At 38.9% G+C, this 21,461-nt stretch overlaps 1 protein-coding gene across 12 annotated transcripts in view; it reads right to left on the bottom strand.

Annotated features, from left to right (window-relative positions):
- Positions 1 to 21,461, bottom strand: part of TCF4 (transcription factor 4) — a 330,874-nt gene that overhangs the window by 150,628 nt on the left and 158,785 nt on the right. For all 12 annotated transcript variants that reach the window (XM_054032796.1, XM_054032800.1, XM_054032797.1 and 9 more), the window contains one exon: positions 11,152 to 11,216. In XM_054032796.1, the coding sequence (XP_053888771.1) occupies positions 11,152 to 11,216 (65 nt within the window). The remainder of the gene's footprint in view (positions 1 to 11,151; positions 11,217 to 21,461) is intronic.

The raw sequence follows: 21,461 nt of genomic DNA, 5'->3' as shown, positions 1-21,461 counted from the left end.
GCACTTATCTGTTTGATGGGACTCTCCCAGGCACTTCAGACAGGAGTCGTGCGGGTCGCTCGTGGGCATAGGCTTAGCGCAGGAGGCGCACTGCTTGAAGCCGGGAGCGTTGGGCATGAGCCCGGCCCCGCGGCCGGGGGAGAAAGGGGGAGACGACCCCCTGAACTACTTAGAACAACTAAAACAACTTTTAAACTATTTAACTATTTAACTATAAACACTAGAACTATAACTATAACTATAACTGTGATACAACAAACTAAGCTAGGGAGAGTGGAGAACAGCTAAGCAGCGCTCCACAGTTCCAACGACCGTCAGGGGCGGTAAGAAGGAACTGAGGGGGCGCCGGGTCGGCTGGGGTATATATTCAGCGCCATGAAGGCGCCACTCTAGGGGGCTCCACAGCCGACCCGCCGGTGTTGCTAGGGTAGAAAATCTTCCGACGATCGTGCACGCGGCGCGCACACACCTAATGGAATGGATATGAGCAAGCACTCGAAGAAGAACTATAAACTTTTTTGCAAAACTTACTGACCAAAATCCTGGCTCCACTCAACTCAATGAAAGTTTTGCCATTGGCATCAATGGGGTGGGGATTTCATCCACTGTATATAGATTTAAAGTCCTTGAGACAGGCACATGTCTTTAGAACAAAAGGCATGGGGTGGGGTGGGGTGGGGTGGGCTGGAGGGGTCAGACTACTAGGCTGAGTTACTCTACATGTGTTTACCACAGAAATTGCCCACAAATATTTCACTTCACTTCACTTCCAGAATAAATATTTTAGAGAATTGTTAGCAATATTTTTGCTGTTTCTGTAAGCACATTCCATACACCTACCCTGTTATGCTGAGGAAGTCACAAATGTTTTGTGGTGTTATATGAATAAGTAGTAAGTGAAATTGTGACAGTTGAGTAGGAACATTGGACACAATGGCCATGACTGGATTCAGTTGTCTCTTTAACAGAATTACACCTTTAAAATCCAATACAACTTTAGTTTTTATAACTGATTTCATACGGAGTCAGACACTAGTGTATCCTGCATAAACACACTGCCTAGTCAACAAACTGGTGTGTTTGTGTAGTCACAAAAAATTCTTCAGTATTCTTTGAAGGCATTCACACTTTTGTATCTGGACACAAAAATGTGGGGTAAGAGCAGATATTGTGTGAGCCTTAACCTTGAATTCCTTTGTTTTGCTAGATACCTTTTCTGTCATCTTAATATACCATTTGCATGTTTTTATATGGTAAGAAAACAAAGAAGAATTTATAATAGATAAAGGACTCTTGCCATCAAAGTGTAAAGAAATCTAGTTATTTGACCAATCAAAAAACATACTTAGTAATTTGTAATAGAAGAATGAAATGAACCTCACTCTGTCTCAGGAGGTCTGCAATTTGATCTTCACAAAAGGTAGCCTGCCAATTTAATTGAGGTAGGAGTTATTTAATTTTTTATGTACAGGTATAGTTTCAATAAAACTACATATGCCTATAATACTGCAATGGCAGATGTGTCCCGATTATTAGAGGTGGGCTCTAGGGAATTTATACAATGGATCTTGAAATCTGTAAGCAGCTGTTTGTAGAGGGGTGGAACATTGTAACACACACACATGTTCCTTAAGTGCAGTAATGTTTTGTTATTTTACTGCAGGTGTATTACAGAGATGAAATTTAATAACTTGTATACAATACCAATAAAACTGAAAGATTCCATGCCCTGATGTTCATGAAGAAAATACAAATTAGAAGCAGATAGCGCTGTTCACATATAGACACACACAGTGTTTGTTGCCACACTCACTGATGAAGTGTTGTCATTTCTATTACTTTATTGTTTAGTATGAACAGGAGTTCAGTCCATCAAAACCAAACCAAAACAAACAGAACAAAACAATAGCAACTCACAAGATGCTGAAAACACACTCCTGACCAATTCAGGGGAAAGAAAAGGCATTTGAATGCATGGACAAGATTCAGGCATGCATTTGTGGGGTCTTTTGGCTGCATGAAGCCCCTGCGTAATGGTATCAGAGATAACGTTCTAATAATAGACAGAGTAATTCTTTAGTGACTTAAAACAGAAATCTGCTTTTACAATATGCATCTGTCTAAATCTCACGCTGGAGGGCAGACTAAAGAAAACACTCCTAAAAGTAGGCATCACATAAAAAATTCCCCTATGGCCTCCCTCCTCCTATGTTTAATGGGCTCCTTTGCAAATTATTAGAAATGTTGAAACAATTAAATAAGTCACAGTGGAAAAGAGAAGTCTCAGGACTTACACTCGAAGAAACTAGGTGAATAGTACTGCTACCCATTTCCTCGTCAGCACGAGAACACTGCTTATTATGCAAGAATTTACACACTCATTGGATACAAAGGATACATAGGGGGTCAAACTGCTGGGCTGAATTACTCTATATGTGTTTAACACTGAAATTTCCCACAAATATTGCACTTCACTTCTAGAATATTTACTTTAAGGAGTTGTTAGCAATATTTTGCTATTTTTATAAGCACATTCCATACATTTACTCTGTTATGCTGAGGAAGCAACAATTTTTATTTTTTATTTAAAAGGCTGTGTTTGGGTCTATTTGTAAAACACTAGGAGGGATGCAACACACTGTCATAGAACCCTGTTGCACAGGAAATGACTTAAGGGGCCATCAGAGCCTGCAATGGATGCATTTATGAGGCTATTGTGGAGGAGAAAACATGTTTTTCCCTTCCCACACACAGTCATCTGCACAAGGGAGGAGAGCAGTGCCTTTGTGCGCCTCCACACAAGTCTGCTCCAGTTGCAGAAGCCTTGTCAGTGAAGATCAAATCCCCTATGCAAGTAGTATGAGGAAATTCAAAAGATGCTTCCTGCTGTCCAGCTCCCACACTATGCAATCAGTAAGGAAATATCATATTTGCTAGCTACCCAGCCTCCAAGATGGACTGAAAGGATGAAGATACAGTCTTGTGGTAGCGAGAAAACGAGATCTGCAGAAGTTGGGACAGGGCTTTGGGGGTACAGTGTTCATGTAGCGGAGATTCAGGTAGCAGAAGTTTTATGTAGTTCCCGATGTGGTATGTCTCATCGATGTGAGAAGACACTATTTCCTCCTCTGCATCTGTCCCTTATCTTTTGTGTCCCTCAAAAGCAAGGTGCAGGGAGTGGAGGGGGATAAGGAAAGTAGGGCCAGCTCAGGCAACCAGCATGGCAAGGGGAGGAGTTGGGAAAGCAAGGCAGACCTGGGAAGTTGGAGACAGCTGAGGGGAAAAATGAACCTGGAAAAGACTGGGGAGGGCAGGAGGTGAGTGAACATCCTGCACTGCCCCTGCTTCTACATCAGCCTCCCCTCAATCTGTCTGCCTGATTTTAGACTACCTGTTCTGTCCCTTTTCAGTTTCTACTCTGTTCTGCTCTGCACAGGGTTCTCTACCCTTCATCTTTTACCACCCAAACCTCTCCTTTCTAGCCTTGCCTGCACTCATTCTCTGCCCCATCTTCACCTCCTGTCAGTGAGACACAACAGGCGGCAAAAGAGTGCACTTTCAGGCATACATTCTTCTCCTTCCTCTTTTCTTGCACCACCTGGAAGTCCACTCTAACTATTCATGAGCATTTATGAGCTATTCAATAAAGTGGAGAACAAGTTCTGACTTGCTGCTCTGGCAACTGGAAGAAATTGGGGGGCAGGAGGGGAGGGAGGGCACAGGCCGCTGTAAACAGCCTCACAGGGAGCATTCCATGGCTTCAGGCACAGGAGAATTGCTCCACCAACAGTCAGAGCTTTCTGGAAGATTCTGGACCTGTGTGGATTTCTGCAGGCAAATCCCAAGTGCGGGGACCTGTACTGACAGATCAAAGCAAAATTGTATGTATGGAGAAAGACACAGTCTGTGCATAGGGACAAGGCCGGAGAAGGGGGGAGGGGGCTAAAAAAGGCTTCATGCATCTCACTTTTCAGGACTTCTACATTTGCCGCTTTTTGATCAGGATTCTGGTGCTGATTTCAAGTGCTACTAATGTAATCATCTCAGTGAAAGATGGAATGTCTCAGCAAAGCAGAAAGTTTAGGTGTTGTAGGCCTGTCCTTTGGTACCCACAAAAACAGTAAAAAGGAAGAAGCTGTTTTTATGATGAAACGCTTCTAATAATGTTCATTTGTACTGATCCTGAAGAAAAGGTCATTTCTGTTCACCTTTCATGTCCTGTCAGACTTATCATTTATAAACCTTTTTCTCTGTGACAAAATCTTGCAACAGGCTGAAGCTTGGCAGATATGTTCTCATTTTGGATTTAATTTAGTTATAATTAGTTTTGAAACTTTTTAGTTTAGAGGAGAATAAACATAAAATAGGCTAATTTAGCATTTTATCTTGTATTCCAACTATACACCTCTACCCCGATATAATGCGACCCGATATAACATGAATTCGGATATAACATGGTAAAGCAGTGCTCCAGTGGGGCGGGGCTGCACGCTCCAGTGGATCAAAGCAAGTTCGATATAACATGGTTTCACCTATAATGCGGTAAGATTTTTTGGCTCCCGAGGACAGCGTTATAGCGGGGTAGAGGCATACCAGTGGTTCTCAAACTTTTGTAGTGGTGACCCCTTTCACATAGCTAGCCTCTGAGTGCGACCCCCCTTCTAAATTAAAAACACTTTTTTATATATTTAACACTATTATAAATGCTGGATGCAAAGCGGGGTTTGAGGTGGAGGCTGACAGCTTGCGACCCCGCCCCCATGTAATAACCTTATGACCCCTTGAGGGGTCCTGATCCGCAGTTTGAGAACCCCTGAACTATACAATATTTTACCAGAACCAGTTTCAGTCCTCAGAGGTGGGTGAGTCTCCAAATGGCTTCAATGAGCATTTCGTAAACATCAAAGAGATCAGCACATTCAAGGCCAGAATTTAGCCACCTTTTCCCCCCAAAGTGCTAGTCATAACAACTAGTCACCTTTGGATTGTTTTATTTTTAATTAAAAGTGTTAAAAACTGAGTATCAGCTACTGTGCATCTGCTAAAAGACAGCCCTAAATTTTCAAAGCACTGTGACTTCCATTAATGCCTGTAGGAATCATGCTGCTACAATCCATATGCTACTTTGGAAATTTAGGGGGTAATTCTGAAATACCAGGCTGTTTTTACATTAGTGCTTTAATGCTCTTTCTTCATTCATGATTTTTTATTAACTTTTGCTTATCACATCTCAGTGGCTCCAGACTATTCACAAATCACCACTGACATAATATAATAGTCAGTCACATCAACTATCAGCTGATTAATGGATCCATACTACTGTACACAGCATACGATACTATGAGTCTAATGATAATATTTTGCACATCCACAGCACCTTCCATCCAAGGATCTCAGTGTTTTGTAAATATTGCTGAATTAAGAAAACATCCCATCCTCATCTGACAGATGGGAAGCTGAGGCACAAAATGATGAAATGATTCATCTATGGTCACACACAGTAAATTGGTGGCAGTCATAAACAGAACCCAGATATCCTGATTCATAGACCCACTAGAACATGCTTCGGTTTCCTCTGGAGACATATCAGTGACATCACAGTGAATTAAGCCCCCTTATTAGAGCTGTTGATAAAACAAACTATTTTTAAGATTTGATTCTATGTCACAATCATTTCACATAACTCTTTTATACCTGCAGCTGTTTAAACTGAGTTTATTAAGTGCTGATTTAGACTAAACGCTTTGGGTCAGGAACTAGGCGTATTGTTCTACCTTGTGTAAAACATTAGCTATCCAAAAAACAAGAAGCATTACTGTTAGATCAATAAATTCTATAACCTCTCCTTATACCAACATACTAAAAATCCCCATTTGGTGGAAATGGTAAGCAGGACAGCATTAAGACAATGGGTGAATTCCTGGTCCCATTGAAAGCAATGGGAGTTTCAGTGGAGCTGGGATTCCACCTAATATTTGAGAATTGACTTGGTCACAATCATGCTAGTTTCGTAGATTTTTTCATCTTTAATGGAATTGAATGATTCCCATAAGGGGCCTGCTGTTCCTGTTCCCACTGAAGTTTTGCTTTGTCTTCAAGGACAGCAGGAGTAGGTCCTAGTCTTTGAACTAAAAATCACCTTGAGGTAAATAGGGTACTGTGTAGTAGAGTTTACATCTCGCTAATGTCAATTGGGTGAAGGAATGGAGAGTCCAGGCCTTGGCTGCTGCTGTTTTTAGGTGGAGAAAGTTTTCTTTAAGACAAAATTAATAGGATAGCAAGTCTAATGTTGCTATCCTACTTGGTCCAGGAACTCGCCTATACAGAGCACTAGATATGGATCATAAGTCAACACAAATCTGCACACTCCTCTCAGGTTTAGCAAGAAGGGGCATGTGACGATACCAGTCACTCAGGATTTGGTGATAAACCCAAGCTTTAGCATGTGCTGTACTGTATATGCTATTACTCCCAAACTGTCTCTGGTATTCAGGTTTTACCTTAGATGTGATGGGACAGTAAGTGACATCTTCCCAATACGAACAAAAACACATCCTTGAAAGCTTCCAATAGGTTTCTAGATTGCTCCTAGTCCTCAACTATTGATACTTTAATGGTTCCTGATAGTTCTTGTCATAAACATACAGCTAAAGGTAGCATAAAATCCCTCCTTTACCTGTAAAGGGTTAAGAGGCTCAAGTAACCTGGTTGGCACCTGACCAAAAGGACCAATGAGGGGAGAAGATACTTTCAAATCTGTGGGGGAAGGTTTTCTGTTTTGTGTTCTTTTGTGTTGTCTCCGGGTCAGCGAGGAATCAGGGCAGGGAAAATACATTTTCTGAAGCCATACCTGAACTAAAGGCCTCTAAGATTACAAATTGTAAGTAATAGGAAGGAAATGCATTAGATTATCTTTTGTTTTAGCTTGTGAAATTTCCCTGTGCTAAGAGGGAGGTTTATCCCTGTTTTTGTAACTTTCAAGTTTTGCCTAGAGGGGAAATCCGGGTCCCCACACCTGTACACTAGAGCTTAGAGTGGGGAGGGAACCCTGACAGTTCTATTATCTGGAAGCCTAAATCTAATGGTCTATCCTTAAGATTAACCAACTGTCATTCTTGTACCTGCCAGGATTCTAACAGGTTCATAGGGTAGATATTTTTCTCCTTCCTGTTTGAACATTGGTGATTTACTTTACCTGCTCTCGTTATCACCTTGCATGATGTCTATCCATGTTTGGAATACCACATGCCTGATTCTTGTAATGTTTTTTTCCAATATTTGTTGAGCTCAAGTCAAATTCTTATAAGTGAGAAACCTGGGAAGCCTAAGGAACAGTGGGTACTACAAAAGACTAGCATGGTAACAACTTAGCTGAATCCTTTTTGTATTCAGTCTCTACACATTTTTAGAACATCGTCTTAAGGTTGCAGTTAAACTAATTAACAAGGATGGAATGATGTGCACACTAACTCAACTCCAAGTAAGCCCAGTTGGTCCCACGATCCATGAGGACTTCAGTTAATAACCCCATTCAGGAAAATACTTGAATCAGTTATCTTGCAATGACCAGGACCATCACAGAGACAGGTATGAAGGACTAGTGAAATAATCCATCTACCCTTTCCAGCAGTCTGACAATAGCTATTTATACCAGCTCAAGTGGTATATGATAGAGGAACTAAGGGGGCTCAGTGGTTTCTTTTTTGGGTCACATGTTGAGAACTCTGGCCATGATGCATGGAAGTGGTCTGTCTCTTTATAAATAACTGGGCAACAGAATTCACTCAATAGGCACTCTAAGACTGTCCTTCCCCAGATGAACCACAGACAAAAGGGAATGGGACACTCCAGGGGTCTTTCTCTCTGTCAGCTAAGAGGGAAACTAATAATCAGTGGCAGGTCTATTTTGTCTGTGAGTCACCATCTACCCAGTGCAATATATTCTTTAGTAAGAAAATAGAGGAATTCTGCTTCCTGTTTCTCCCAGGTGGCCATTCTGTTCACAACACGCAACAGGCAGTTCATCTTTAAGGGTTTAATCTGCTTGCTGATTGGTCACTCCGTCAAAAGAAGTTGCTAAGGAATCACGTGCTAAAAGCACTCTGACACTCCTTGAGAATAAGCATGGTCAGGTGATTAAGGCATGAATCTAGGACTCAGGAGATCTTGGGCCAGTTGGTGGCTCTGTGACAGCCTTCCTGTGTGACCTTGGACAAACTACTTAATCCCTCTGTGCCTCAACTCCTCATCTATCAAATAGAGTTAATAATACATCCTTTTCCCCACCCTTTGCCAATTTACATTGTAAACTCTTCAGGGCAGGGACAGTGTCTCACTGTGTGTTTTTACTATATCTGGCACAATGGAGCATCCATCTCAGCTGGGCCTCCTAGGCAGGACCATAGGGTAAGTAATAATATATGCACCTGCTTCTGGCAAAGTGTCTCCTGGAGTTTCCATAGGAGCTCTTAGTTTCTGAGGTTGGCCTTTTTGGCTCCAGATTCAAGAATATACTGATCTGTGCTCATCAGTCATCCTTAAATCACTTCAGTGAATATAGGGATTGCAGCACAACTCTTCATACAGGGTATTAAGGAAGACTTAACACAACTTTTTTGGGTATTATGTCTTTCTAGAGCCCTAAAATATTTCTCACATTACTGTAAGTACTGTGAGATAGAGCTCAATAATAACAGAGTGAAAGAGAAATTAAAAAATATAATCAAAGGGAAAATGTATATTTTCAGATGAGAGTTGAAATGATACAGTGAGTTGGTGAGAAGGAAAGAAACAGGAAGGTGGCTAGGCTGTGAAGAAGAAGACTCTTGCACCACGAGTGATAAGACAATATGGACAGAGAAAGCATGTGATCAAATCAGTGGTAAATGAGTGCAGGGATGTGGGCTGGTAATAGAAACAGACCAGATCTAAGTATGAAGGGATTTTAAAAGAAGGACTATACTGAACTGAATTCTAAAATGAATATAGAACTAACATAGTTGTTTCAATTGAGACAATGATGGAATTATAAGTTTTACCCTAAAATTTTCTGCATTTATCTATGTATTGTGAGAACTTCAATAATTCTGTAATTTATTTCAAATACATTAAGGCTTAGATTTTTAAAGTCTATAGTAGTGTCCATAATCAAATAGGTATTTGCAGGTAAGTGTATAAATATGCATATATGTTCATGGCTGGATTGGTAAACATGTACAAGGAGGAATCCCTATCCTTTCTGTCTGCTCTGTGTAGTATTTAAAATGTTATAGTTTTGCTCTAAACATGGAAAAAAGTATTCCCTAATTATCCCTTTCCAATTTAAGCCCAGTATACGTTATTTTGTATATAAAGCATTGAAAAACTCAACCAATTTGAATGATGATTTCTCAAGTGAAGAGGCCTCTTACTCAGCAGAGGAAATCTTGATGGCTGTAAGGAATCATGCCAATTCCTATCAGTAAGAAAAGAAGCAGGGACAAGCAAGACTATTGTCTCATTGGCCAACAAAAGGGGCCCCCACTGAAAATAGCCTGTTCAATCACCATCTGCAAAAGGGAAGCATGCTGTCAACCTCCTTCTCCCCAAAATTCTAATGACCTCTGCCTTGGCCCTCCGAAACCAGATACCTCGGAACAGACCTTCTACAGGAATTGAAAGCTTTACACTAGACATAGCACTGAGAGGCTCCTTGCCCAAGCTATCTGCACTGAACGTTTGCACTCACATTCCAAAGATATTTCCGTTACACTGGAATGGCTGCAAATTTCTTTCCTGTGGAATTCTTTCCAAATAAACAGGGATGAACTGCGCTTTATAACATGTGCAGTACTCAGTCCCTGACCCAGCCACAGTTGGTCTCATCTCAACAAATCTTTAGCTACAGAACTGGATGGAGCTGATGGCATATCTGAGTATGCCGGAGAGTCAAAACTTGAAATAGCTAACAGATGTAGGGAAGGGAGTGGAATGTCAGCTTTACAAGATATAGTAAAGATACGTGTGTGCACTTTGAAGGCAAACTTCTATTTAATTACTGGGGCTGCTTACCTTTTTTCTATGCTAAATTAAACATGTTTTTCTTTAATTTAAAGTATATTGTTTCCCTGTATTATTAAAGAATTATTAAAGAACATGGCCATATGAAGGGAGCAAGTATTCCCCTTTCCATTAGGGAAATAATATGCTTTTTGTGGGTTTGGCAGAATTAAAAAAGTATAAAGCTTTGAATTTTAAAAAGGGTTATTAACTTCTTTCAATACTTTTCCAAAGTAAGAAACTAGTGCACTTATAAAAAGGAAAGGAAGCTTAGCACTGTTCAGAAAACAAAATGAATTTAAACATGTGATTAATACTGCTACTGAAATTAAAAAGAAAGCATCTTTTTAAAAAATCAATTGTCTTGAAACAAAGCTTAGACTTTTGGCTATTGATAGTATTTTTAGACTCAGACTCTCTCTGGAGAGTTAAAAGTATGCAAATGCAGAGTGCACAGAGGCACAAACACACACATGCTATACCTTTGTATTACATTGGCATTTTATTATTTAATTAAACTACTCTTATTTTTCTAGCTCACGCATGCTTCCCTTGAGACGGCTTTGCTGTTAGCCTGCTGGCCTTGACTTCCAGCCAAAAACAATTCAGAAACAAAAAGGGACAACAAATCATATTTTCACAGACATTTTTATCCCTCAGTACAACCCTGTTTTCACACAACATCATACAGACTCTGTGAAAACTATAATTTATTGCAATAGCCATCCAAAACCAGGGTTTGACACATGCTCTGCGGTGTGTTTCCACTTTTATAATGTCTTAAATTGTGCCATTAGGAAGGAACTGTTATGCTGAAACAGTACAACATTGTTTCAAAGGACAGTAATCAATAGTTGACAATGGCCTAAGAGATACTAGTAGGTTGACTTAAATACTAATAGAAACCAGTAACTGTATCTCCACTAAAACAGCTCAGACAGAAGTTGTATTACACACATTTGCAGATAAAGATTATTTTTGAGAAATACCTGTTTGCAAACAGTTTTGTGTATCATGGAGACAAGCTCCAAAACGGATAATCAACTTTACAAAACAAAGCTAATTTATCAGGCTATTTATCGCTACCTTTCCACTGCCTAGATTACCACTTACCTGGTGGCAACCCTGTAAATTTGAGTCTCTTCCATATGATGAATATGACCCCCTTTCGGTTTTACCTGTCAATAAAAAATAAATAGGTGTGTAAATGTTACAAAATGTATGTATCTTCTCTATATATTTCATATGAAATTAACCTACATATCCATATCGGTGTTTGCATAAGTAAAACAGGCACTTCTGACCACATACTGTACGTAGGCAACAGAAAGGGATTAACACTTTATTCTGGGTATGATTACGTGGAAATAAGCTTCCTATTCTTAGCCATACTGCTCCACACACTTCCTAAAACTGTAATTTAAAGGGATTCTACCATTTCTTTATAGCAACAGACTTCTCACCCCCTCATCAATGGTACCCCCTTTTTTTTTGTTCCCCATCTCTCACTCACAAGCTGAACTATTTTTTTTTTTTATTTACACAGCAGGCAGGCTACCTATAATGTGACCCCCACATAGTAATTCCCATTGATTACACTGACACTCACTGGTGAGGGCAGAGCTAATCAATCATAGGCTCTCCAGATGGCGAATTTAACAAAGAAACTGTTCAGGATTCTGCTTTTTACTCTCTTTCCCAAGAGTAAATTCCCTCATGATCAACGTGATGATGGAATTTACACCTGGGAAAGAGAAATTTGGTTGGAAATTTGCCATTCTCCACCAAAGTTCCGACTGCACCAGCAGTGCTGGGACTTGAACAGAGGCCCAGTGAATGCCAAGCCTCTATGCCAACCCTAAGTACCTAATTTTTTTCAGTAGGCCCTTAAAACACAGATCCAATAGCCAAGCTATAGCACTGGCTACAGGTATGCCATATTTAAAAGTAAAATAAAGATCCTTTATAAACTGAAAGACTGGTCTTGTACAAAATTGATCAGGAAAGAGACAGTTGCTGCAGAACGCTAAGTTGTAGCTGGATATCACTAAACAATGTCCAAGTGGAACAAAGAACAATCAGGAAGGTTGGTACAAAACATACTAGCATAAAGGGCCCGTGAGTTGGTGAGGATAATGACAGGGGGATGGTAGGATGATTATCAGACAAAATGTACAAGAACAAATCAAAGATCACTAAGGGCACTGTTGATAATTCTGAAGCTCTTATTACAGATAGGAACATAGAAAATGCCACATACAATACTTGCTACTAAGGGCCAGATGTTACACATGCAACTTATATTAATGTCAACAACACCTGGGAACCCAGATCTAAGGTTCAGATTGTTTCCCAATCAAACCTATAATAAATTGTAATAACTGGCTATACACACTACATTACCAATTCAAAGTGAATCATTTATTCAATATCACTACCAAGGACACATTCATTACAAAACAGTTTCCTGACAAAAACGTTTCTTTATTTGGAACATCATGCTGTAGTAATAACAAACATATCCATTGATCAAGCAAAGCTTGTAGTTTTGTCAGCATTTTGTGTTGGGAAAAAAACGAACAAGTGGACTAAGAAGACAAAATTGTGTTTCTTGAAGACAAGTGTTGAATGGTAGTTTAAACTATTACTAAATCTCATTTTCAGTCAATTGAACAAGACATAATTTAGCAGTTTTTCTGATTTTTATAGAGATAATACCTATGTTGTGTCAGATTATTACACAGAAAATGTATGCAGTAAGTTTTAATGGTTCTTAAAATTATCCTATACATACTTTATTCCATTTTGTCAGCTGTTTTTATTTTAATATATAAAGCTATTATATCTCTTGAGAAATATTATTGATGAGGTCTGGCCTGTAAGAGAGATTTGGGATAAAGTAATCATATTCTATTCTTTCTTTAGTCCCTGGAGTGAAAAACAAAAGCATAAAAACTTGGTATAAAAATTTAAGAATTTTTGTGGCTTGTTTTTTAAATAAACTCATTACTTCACAAAAATTAACCAACAATATACAGAATTTGTTTGTATATATTTAGTAACTTCCAAAAGGACTTCTGTGTGGTAATAAAAATGGGATGAAACATCTATTTTGTTATCCCTACAAATTCAGTGCAGAGGAAGCCTAAAAAAAAACCAAAAAACAATATTGAAATGACAATCAAATTGTAATCTTGAATCCTGGGGCCAGTACCGAGAAAACATCTTGCCAATATGTGTCTGGAGTTATGTATGTGACTTCACATCACCCCAATAGGGCTACTTGTTTTAAAGTCAGAAAGTCAGTACAAACAAAAAATGCTAAGGATTGAAAAGGGATGATGGGGGTGGTTGTGTGTGTGTGTGTGTGTGTGTGTGTGTGTAAGTACAAGCCACAACACAAGAAACTCTGAAAGCAATTCTCATTTGTTGCATGGGTATCAGTCGTCTTCTTTACTATCATATCGGATACAAGCTGCCTCATCTTAATTTCAGTTGTTAAAAAATATTTATCCAGATATAAAAATAAACCCACTGCAAATTACAAGTTGTCAGGGTTAAAAATCTACTTCTATTTGTGTGGGGGAGGATAAGAGAACAGCATAGACATGAATCATTCTCAGTAATTTGAGTGTTTCCATGACATCAATGGGCACTCGTCCAGGACTCTGTCGAAGTCTGTGAGGTACCAAAGCAGCACAGCAGCCAGCAGGAGATTGACTTTTTTTTTTTTTAAGGATTATGCTCCTTGTAAAGATTTCATCTGTAGCATCCACTTTTACCACCAAACAGATAGCTTTGGAGATCATGAGTGAAAACATTTCATTCTGATAGTGTAAGCCCTTAACTTTATTACATCTTTTTTTTTTTTTGTTCCCAAATACAGCTAGAAATCTGATTCTCTATTAAGAACAAAACCACAATTTTTCAGAAAATCAAAAAAACATTTAAATACACACACACACACACACACACACACACACACACACACACACATTCACGATCAATTGTAATTATGAAATTAACATTTTTTTTGTAATGACACTTCATTTTGTAGGAAAAATATCTTTTGTATAAACTGTCCATTTAAAATTAGCTACAGTCTTGATGTTGATTTTCTGCTTAAAATTCACTGGCACATTTGTTTCAGATAATAAAATTTGCAAGAGTGCTGATAATATGCTAGAGTAGGCTCTTAAAATAACTATTTGTGATCACAAATACAAAAGCTTCTCCTGAATTTCTCCATTTACTGTACGCTACGTATCGTTTTTAGTTACCCTAACACAACAGTGTGTGGTGTGTGTTTTCTAACTAAGGTTTGTAAAAGCTAAAGATTATTTTTAAAAAAATGTTTTAAAAGAGAGTCTACAGTGATGTAGAAACCCGACGCATTCACTGCGGAATTTTCGAGACAACCCTCTAGTACTAGAATGCGGCAGCCGCTGCGGATATTTTTTGGCACAAAGACAATGGTGGCAGTGCCAAGCCCCATGGCTAAAACTACTCAAAAGAGGCATAAGGGTAGCATTAATCGCTCAAGTCTTTTACTGCATGGAGTACTGATGTCCATAATTTAAAAACTAAAAGTACCCGTTAGTAATATTTGCTGTAAGCAAAGGGTGGAGGGGAGCTTGAAATACAGACCAAGAAAAAATCTTGTCAGACATTTGATTAATTTTTCTACCTAGAGGACCAAATGTTAAAATGTGCCAACCGTTTCTAGCACTGAGTACATGTAACAAAAGATATATCCTTATGTGGCTTTATGTTCTGACAATTGAATCAAAGCTTCATAAATGTAGCTGACCTACAGAAGAGTGTTAAATAACTTTGATGCATGCCGTGCTTTTAAAATAATGTACAGAAAGCATCTTTATTATTAACAGAAGTAATTTAAAAAAAATCTTTTCAATTAATTGACACAATGTATGCCAATCAAACTAACTATAAACAAAGAACGAACAACATGCAGCTCCTCTTTTCTGACAAAAACATTGAATCTGCAGTTTTATACTCTATAAACACCCCCCCAAGAAACAAAAATATTGCTTATCTAAACTGAACTAAATGATTGCTTAAGCTACATTTGCTAGCATTTTAGTTTTACTGTAAGAAAGAGAGCAGCATAGGATTGACAATCAATCAATAAAGAAGCCACTTGCCTCTCCATGGTGCACTTTGAAAAATTAATCAAATTAAGTAGAAAATTTAAGCAACTTCCAAAGCATAAATGCAAGTCATCTAATTCTCCACTATATTTTCCTTTGCCCTGAGAGATAGGGCACCTTGTCTTTAGTATGCAGAATAAGGAGACATGAGGCAACTCTTTCCATCTGCTAAGGAAAAAGGAAGCACAGCTATTGTTATAGATGATTTAAGTTCAATGTTTATTTTGATTTCATGTCTGACAGATTTTTCTAGAGATGAGTTCAAGCAGTAAAATTGAGATCCAGATTTCCAACACTCCGAGATTTCATATTTAGATTTTGGTTTTGCTTTAGTCCATGACAAAGAGAAGGCCAGTTAAAAAAATATGATTTGAGTTGAGTTGGAATTTGAACAGCTCAGAATTTGGGGCTATTCAGATCTGGGGTTTTGGTTCAGATCCACTTCTTATTTCATCATCAAGTATTTTCTCACATTTTTTGAAATCTGATGTTTGTCTCCTCTTCCTGAATTCTGCATTCACTAGCCATGGAAGAAAGGGTGTCTCAAGAGCATCTCAAGGATGGGCTGATTGGTCCACCCAAGGAGAATGACAAATTAAGGAGAGGGAAAAATCACCAAGCATGATAAATGTCAAACCTAAAGTATATTTTGGAGAAAGTTACGAGCAACTTTTTGGTTTGAAATGGAAAAAATTTTTCTCAACTTTACATATAGTTTCATATTTGATCAATATACAATGCACAATGTTATTAATATGTTCTTAATATACAAATAATAAGGTTTAATTTACATCATCATTAGGATCATGAGACTTTTGGCCTGACTCTATATTCTCCACATACTTCTATACTTCCCTGATGTCTGTTGGAGTTTCGGTGCACAGGAAATGCAGGATTGGCCCTTATATAGATAGGCATCAAGAATCATTTAACTCACCACTAATGTGGAGCCTATTGGATAGCACAAGCAACAGGGTGCTCAGTGGTTTGAGCATTGGCTTGCTAAACCTAGGGTTGTGAGCTCAATCCTTGAGGGGGCCATTTAGGGATCTGGGGCAAAAATCTGTCTGGGGATTGTCTTTGAGCAGGGGGTTGGACTAGATGACCTCTTGAGGTCCCTTCCAGCCCTGATATTCTATGATGATGATCTTACAATAGCAGTGTTTCAGTCTGTCAGGATTTTCATTTTAATTATTAGAGATTATAAATTAAAATTACTCAAATTTTCAATCAGACTAAATTTAAAATACAAGTTCTCAGCCTTGACATCTTTTCCCTCTAAGAAAGCAAAACCAGAACAGCCCCACTCTTCATTATATGCCGGGGAGGGGGGAAGAGAATTCAACCAGCCCCTTTCACGTTTGAACAGTTGCTATTCCTTTTGTGGAACTGCTACTTTTCATACTGTTTTGGCTTTCTTATCATGCTGCTCATTATATTTTGGAATGGTGGAAAGGGTGCAGTGCATTGCAGGAGTCCAGGAGCCAGAACAGATGTGCACATCCGTTGTGTATATTGGAGACTAGTCCTGTGCAGGGAGAGAGGGCAGAGTAGGTGGATTTGCTGCCAAACAGATTCAATAGCCATTGTCCACCATGGAGCAAGTGCAAAAGGACCCAAGAGGCTATTGGGCTTTAGCAACATCTGTAGATCAGCTCTAGTAGGGTACGTCTAAACTGCTGCTGTGAGTGAGCCTCCCACCCTGGATAGACAGACTACTGCTAGCTCAGCTCAAGCTAGTGGGCTAAAAATAGCAGTACAGATGTTGCAGCTTGGGCCATAACTTGGGCTACCCACCCAAGCTCAGACCTCAGAAACCGGGTGGGCTTGAGAGCCCAAGACACAGCCTGAGCATCTACATGGCTATTTTTAGCATGTTTGCCTGAGTCTAGCTAGCCAAGTATGTCTACACAGGCTGGCAGGCTCCCTGCTGCAGCATAGACATGCCACAGTGTCCTGAAGCAGAGGTATAATTCTTCTTCCTTCTGCCTGCACACAGACATCCAACCCAGTTAGTCCAGCTGGGCACAGGAATTGGAGCTATCTATGTTTCTCTCATACTTTTATGTCTAGAAAGCATAATGCATTATATCCCATTTATTTCAATGGGGTTTTGCATAGCATGATTTACACTACAATCGTATCCAATGGTAATGGAAGTATCATGTCAATGAGCTGTTTCATTCTTTGTATTACATGTGAAGTACTGACAGTAAGAAAAATCCTGCAGATTTTAAGCTAAATTTGTAATTTGTGCAACACAAAACAACGATATGTGACGCTGAATCAGATCTAAAGAAGGGCCCACAAACTAGATATAAAATCAAGGGAAGTAGTAATCCCAATAATTTTAATGGCATCAAACCCAGTTAAAATGTGCCAGAGATGTTTACACAATATTAGTGGAAGAACGTTTTGTTTTCTTTTGTTTTAAATGAAAGAGCCTTTTTGCACTTACATTGACATGCAGTAAACAGTAACGGTTCCTAGAGACTTTACGATGCCAATGCAAGGGGAGATTATTTTTTTTTTTTAAACAGTACCATCAAAATATAAAGGAAATTAAATCCTAAAAACCTACACTAAAATAACATTAAGGAACTGACAAACAACCTAAAGCAAGGAAATTCATAGTTAGTCACTAATTCAACTCATTGATCTTGATTTTATTCTTAAATAGGTGAGTCTATTTCTTGCATATCCCAAGGACCAGGCAGTAGCCAAGGGGCTACTCCACACGCATTACCAGGTTACACATGTTCAGTCCTAATGCACCCCCTATTGCCTACTGCTTACATTGCAGGGATAGAGTTGCAAGTTGTGGGATACAGAGGAGGTGTGTAAAGAATCAAAGGCATGAACTCTTTATGCTGTCAAAGCCAAATGAAAATGTAGCAAGAATGTGGGCCCCGCAAATGCCTCCTGCTCAAGACTGCATTCCTAAGCAAGTTTCACTAAAGTCTAATATTTGTTCTGTGTTTATGCAGTGTGTAGCACAATGGGGCCCTGGTTAAGACTGCGAGTTTGTCACGAGGTCACAGAAGTCACGGATTCCGTGACCTCCATGACTTCTGCAGCGGCCGGTGAGCCTGGCTCAGGGACAGCTCAGGCAGTCCCTGCGCCAAATGCACCAGCCGCTGCTGGGGCAGTCTCGGGTGACCACGACCCACCCCATGGCCCCTCCCACAGAAGCAGCAGAGTTTGGGTGTGGGGTGGGCAGGGGGTTTGGGCACGGGATGGGGTAAGGCGAGCTCTGGGCAGCGCTTTCCTGGAGGGCTCCCTGGAAGCGGCGACATCCCCCTTGCTCAACTGCTAGGCGGAGGCGTGGCCAAGCAGCTCTGAGCGCTGCCTCCGCCCAGATCGCTGGCTTAGCAGCTCCCATTGGCCAGGAATCATGGCCAATGTCAGCTGCGGGGACAGTGCCTGCAGGTTCATAAAATATTGATCCCAAGTCAAAAGACTGAGGCAAGCTGCTTACACATCCCATCTTCGTAATCTACCCATCTACTACAGTATATAACAGCATGGCTTTTTGTTAGTGTGCTTTTTAAATGAAAAAGTCTTGAAAAATTGGCACTTAAAATGGTAACAATAAGAAACTGCTGACAATGTACTAGGGGCCAACTTGTTCTACTTTTTTTATATAAAACAGTACCTTATTCCTCGAGAAGTCCCATTCTTTCAGATCTTTTGAGTTTGTAAGAATAAAACCATTTACTCGTGCCATTGAGAGTTACTACTTGTCTTGATAATATATTACTATATAACCACTATACATTAAGGGTCTGATCTTGTGAGAGGTGAGTACCTCCAGCTCCCACTGACTTCAGTGAGAGCTGAAATTGCTCATCACTTTGCAACAGGTATTCAACACCTTGCAGGATAAGGCCCTTAATCAGTGCACAGGACAGTATTATCATTTTTTAACAGTAATAGAAACATGCAAGTAATGAGCAATGAAACGTGTTTTGTATCCAGTACATTCACTAACTGGGAGCAGAATACAAATGTAACAAACTCACTGAATTTTCATGAAGAAAGTGTTTAAACAAAAATAGTTTGTGATATTCAATGGGCTTTGAAGAAATTACATTTCATGGGTTAAAGAAATCTTATTACCTCAGTGTGATGGACCTCTAAATTTGTTTACCTCATAAAACTGTTTATTCTACAGAAACTAATCTCAGGTCAACCAAATATGTTTCACTAATGAACAACTATTCAACTCAACTCCAATGTGTAGAGGTGAAAGGCTATTTTTCTTTTAAATAATAATCTTTCCTAAATTTAAAATGCCTCTGAACTCATAATTCCCTTCCTTTTTTTTTCATAGATTCACAGATTTTAAGGCTGGGAGGGATGACCATCAAGTCGGAAAACCTCCATGACAGAGTCCACAGAATTTCACTCAATTTTATTTTGGAGGGAGGCAGACATCGCTAGTAAATGCATGCACCATATCCTACCAGCATCCAGCTCTGGCACTTGCAAATATCAAAAGATAATCCTGAGAATAAATAATCATTACAAAATAGTAAATATTCATAGATTCATAGATTCTAGGACTGGAAGGGACCTCGAGAGGTCATCGAGTCCAGTCCCCTGCCCGCATGGCAGGACCAAATACTGCCTAGAATCATAGAATCTTACTGGAGTGAGTATCAAGGTAACAAAAAGGGTCAAAGTTTATATGAGTATGCAATAAAAAAGAAACATTTCTGTGATAATGCCTGAATTTTTAAGCAAAACATAGGAGTAGAAAGTAAATGTTGCATATTTTGTTATCCTAAACAAACCTCATAGTTTTTTAATTGCAGTATATTCAAAGGTAATTCCTTATCATTTGTTAGGGGACTATGGCTCAGGAGATTTTTATCATGTATCTGGAAACCTGGGTTTTCACTCAAGCATGAAAACAGAATCACTTTAAAACAAGCCAGATACATATCTAAGGCCATGAAAGGAGCAGAACTGAAAGAAGACAATAAACCTTGATACAACCTATGTGTACAGGCTTTAAATCTTTAGACTCCCCTATCTAAACCTTTATTAAAAGGTTACTAAAACAAACCATGTTGGACATGGCTAGGGATCAAGAGATCAATTAGAAGTCTTATCTTTAGGATGATGAGTCAAATCCACATCTAATCATTATCAACAAAACTCATTCTGACTAGATGGCTGTATTTTGTCCTAAAAGTAAAACAAGTCTTGTAATCTCATTTTTTTTAGCTTTAACAGTATATTAATCCAACAAGAGACCACACCAATTTAGGAATACCTTCCATTCAAAGGGGTACAATGATAAGCAGGTGTGTCCTCTGCATTAGCATTTTACCTGGTTAAAATACAGAGAACTTCGGAGTCACTGATGCTTTCAGTGCTTATGTCATAATTTATAAACAAAAAATTAAAAGCACAAAAAACTAGCATTTTAGCAGTCTGACTATAAGGTTACCTCAGGTCTTACATGAATCTCCCATCAAACTGGTCCTACATAAAGAATTATTTAGTCACCTTTTAATTTATTTCAAAATCAAATATAAAATTGCTTCTATTTTCTTTTTGGTTCCATTTCCCCAGCCCTCAGTGCTCTTTGCACTTTTAGCAGAAGTACATATAATGTTGTAGCATTTTAAAATTTAGAAATGCGATAATTTGCTTCAATTCAATATAAATATCAGTTATTTGTAACACAGCCTGCTATAGAAAAATATAAAAAAAGCATTTCTAATATTTATTATATTTTTATCTTTCACTATTTCCTTAGTGACAAGGCTACATATTGTATAACTTTGATTAAATAAAAAGGGGTAAGGGTGGGGGAATCAAACCACAAATTTACAGGATATAGCAAAAAGCAGAAGTGAGCTGGTAAATACATTGCAACATTTTATGATCATGTATCCAGTATACTCAATTCTGCAATATCCAGCAGAGGGCATCCATACCCTAAGATGTTTACACTTGAGACCTGACATTCCAAATCACTTTAGTCATAACAATTTGGGCTGAGAATACAGACAAGCTCATCACATCAGTACACACAAACTAATCAGCACAATGTCTGATGAACAATGACAAAAAATGACTATCAAAAGAAATCTAAAAATGTTTTCTTTAGATACACAAAGAAGTTCATTGCTATGGAAAGCATTCTCTTCCTCTTTCTAGACTATTAAATACTTAGAATTATTCACTACTAAATGCAAACTATGGCATCTTTACTCAAGCAAAACTCTCATTCATCAG

Source organism: Malaclemys terrapin, chromosome 6, assembly GCF_027887155.1.
Source record: "Malaclemys terrapin pileata isolate rMalTer1 chromosome 6, rMalTer1.hap1, whole genome shotgun sequence".
NCBI classification, from domain to species: Eukaryota; Metazoa; Chordata; order Testudines; family Emydidae; genus Malaclemys; species Malaclemys terrapin.
This window is presented reverse-complemented; position numbering and strand designations above follow the sequence as displayed.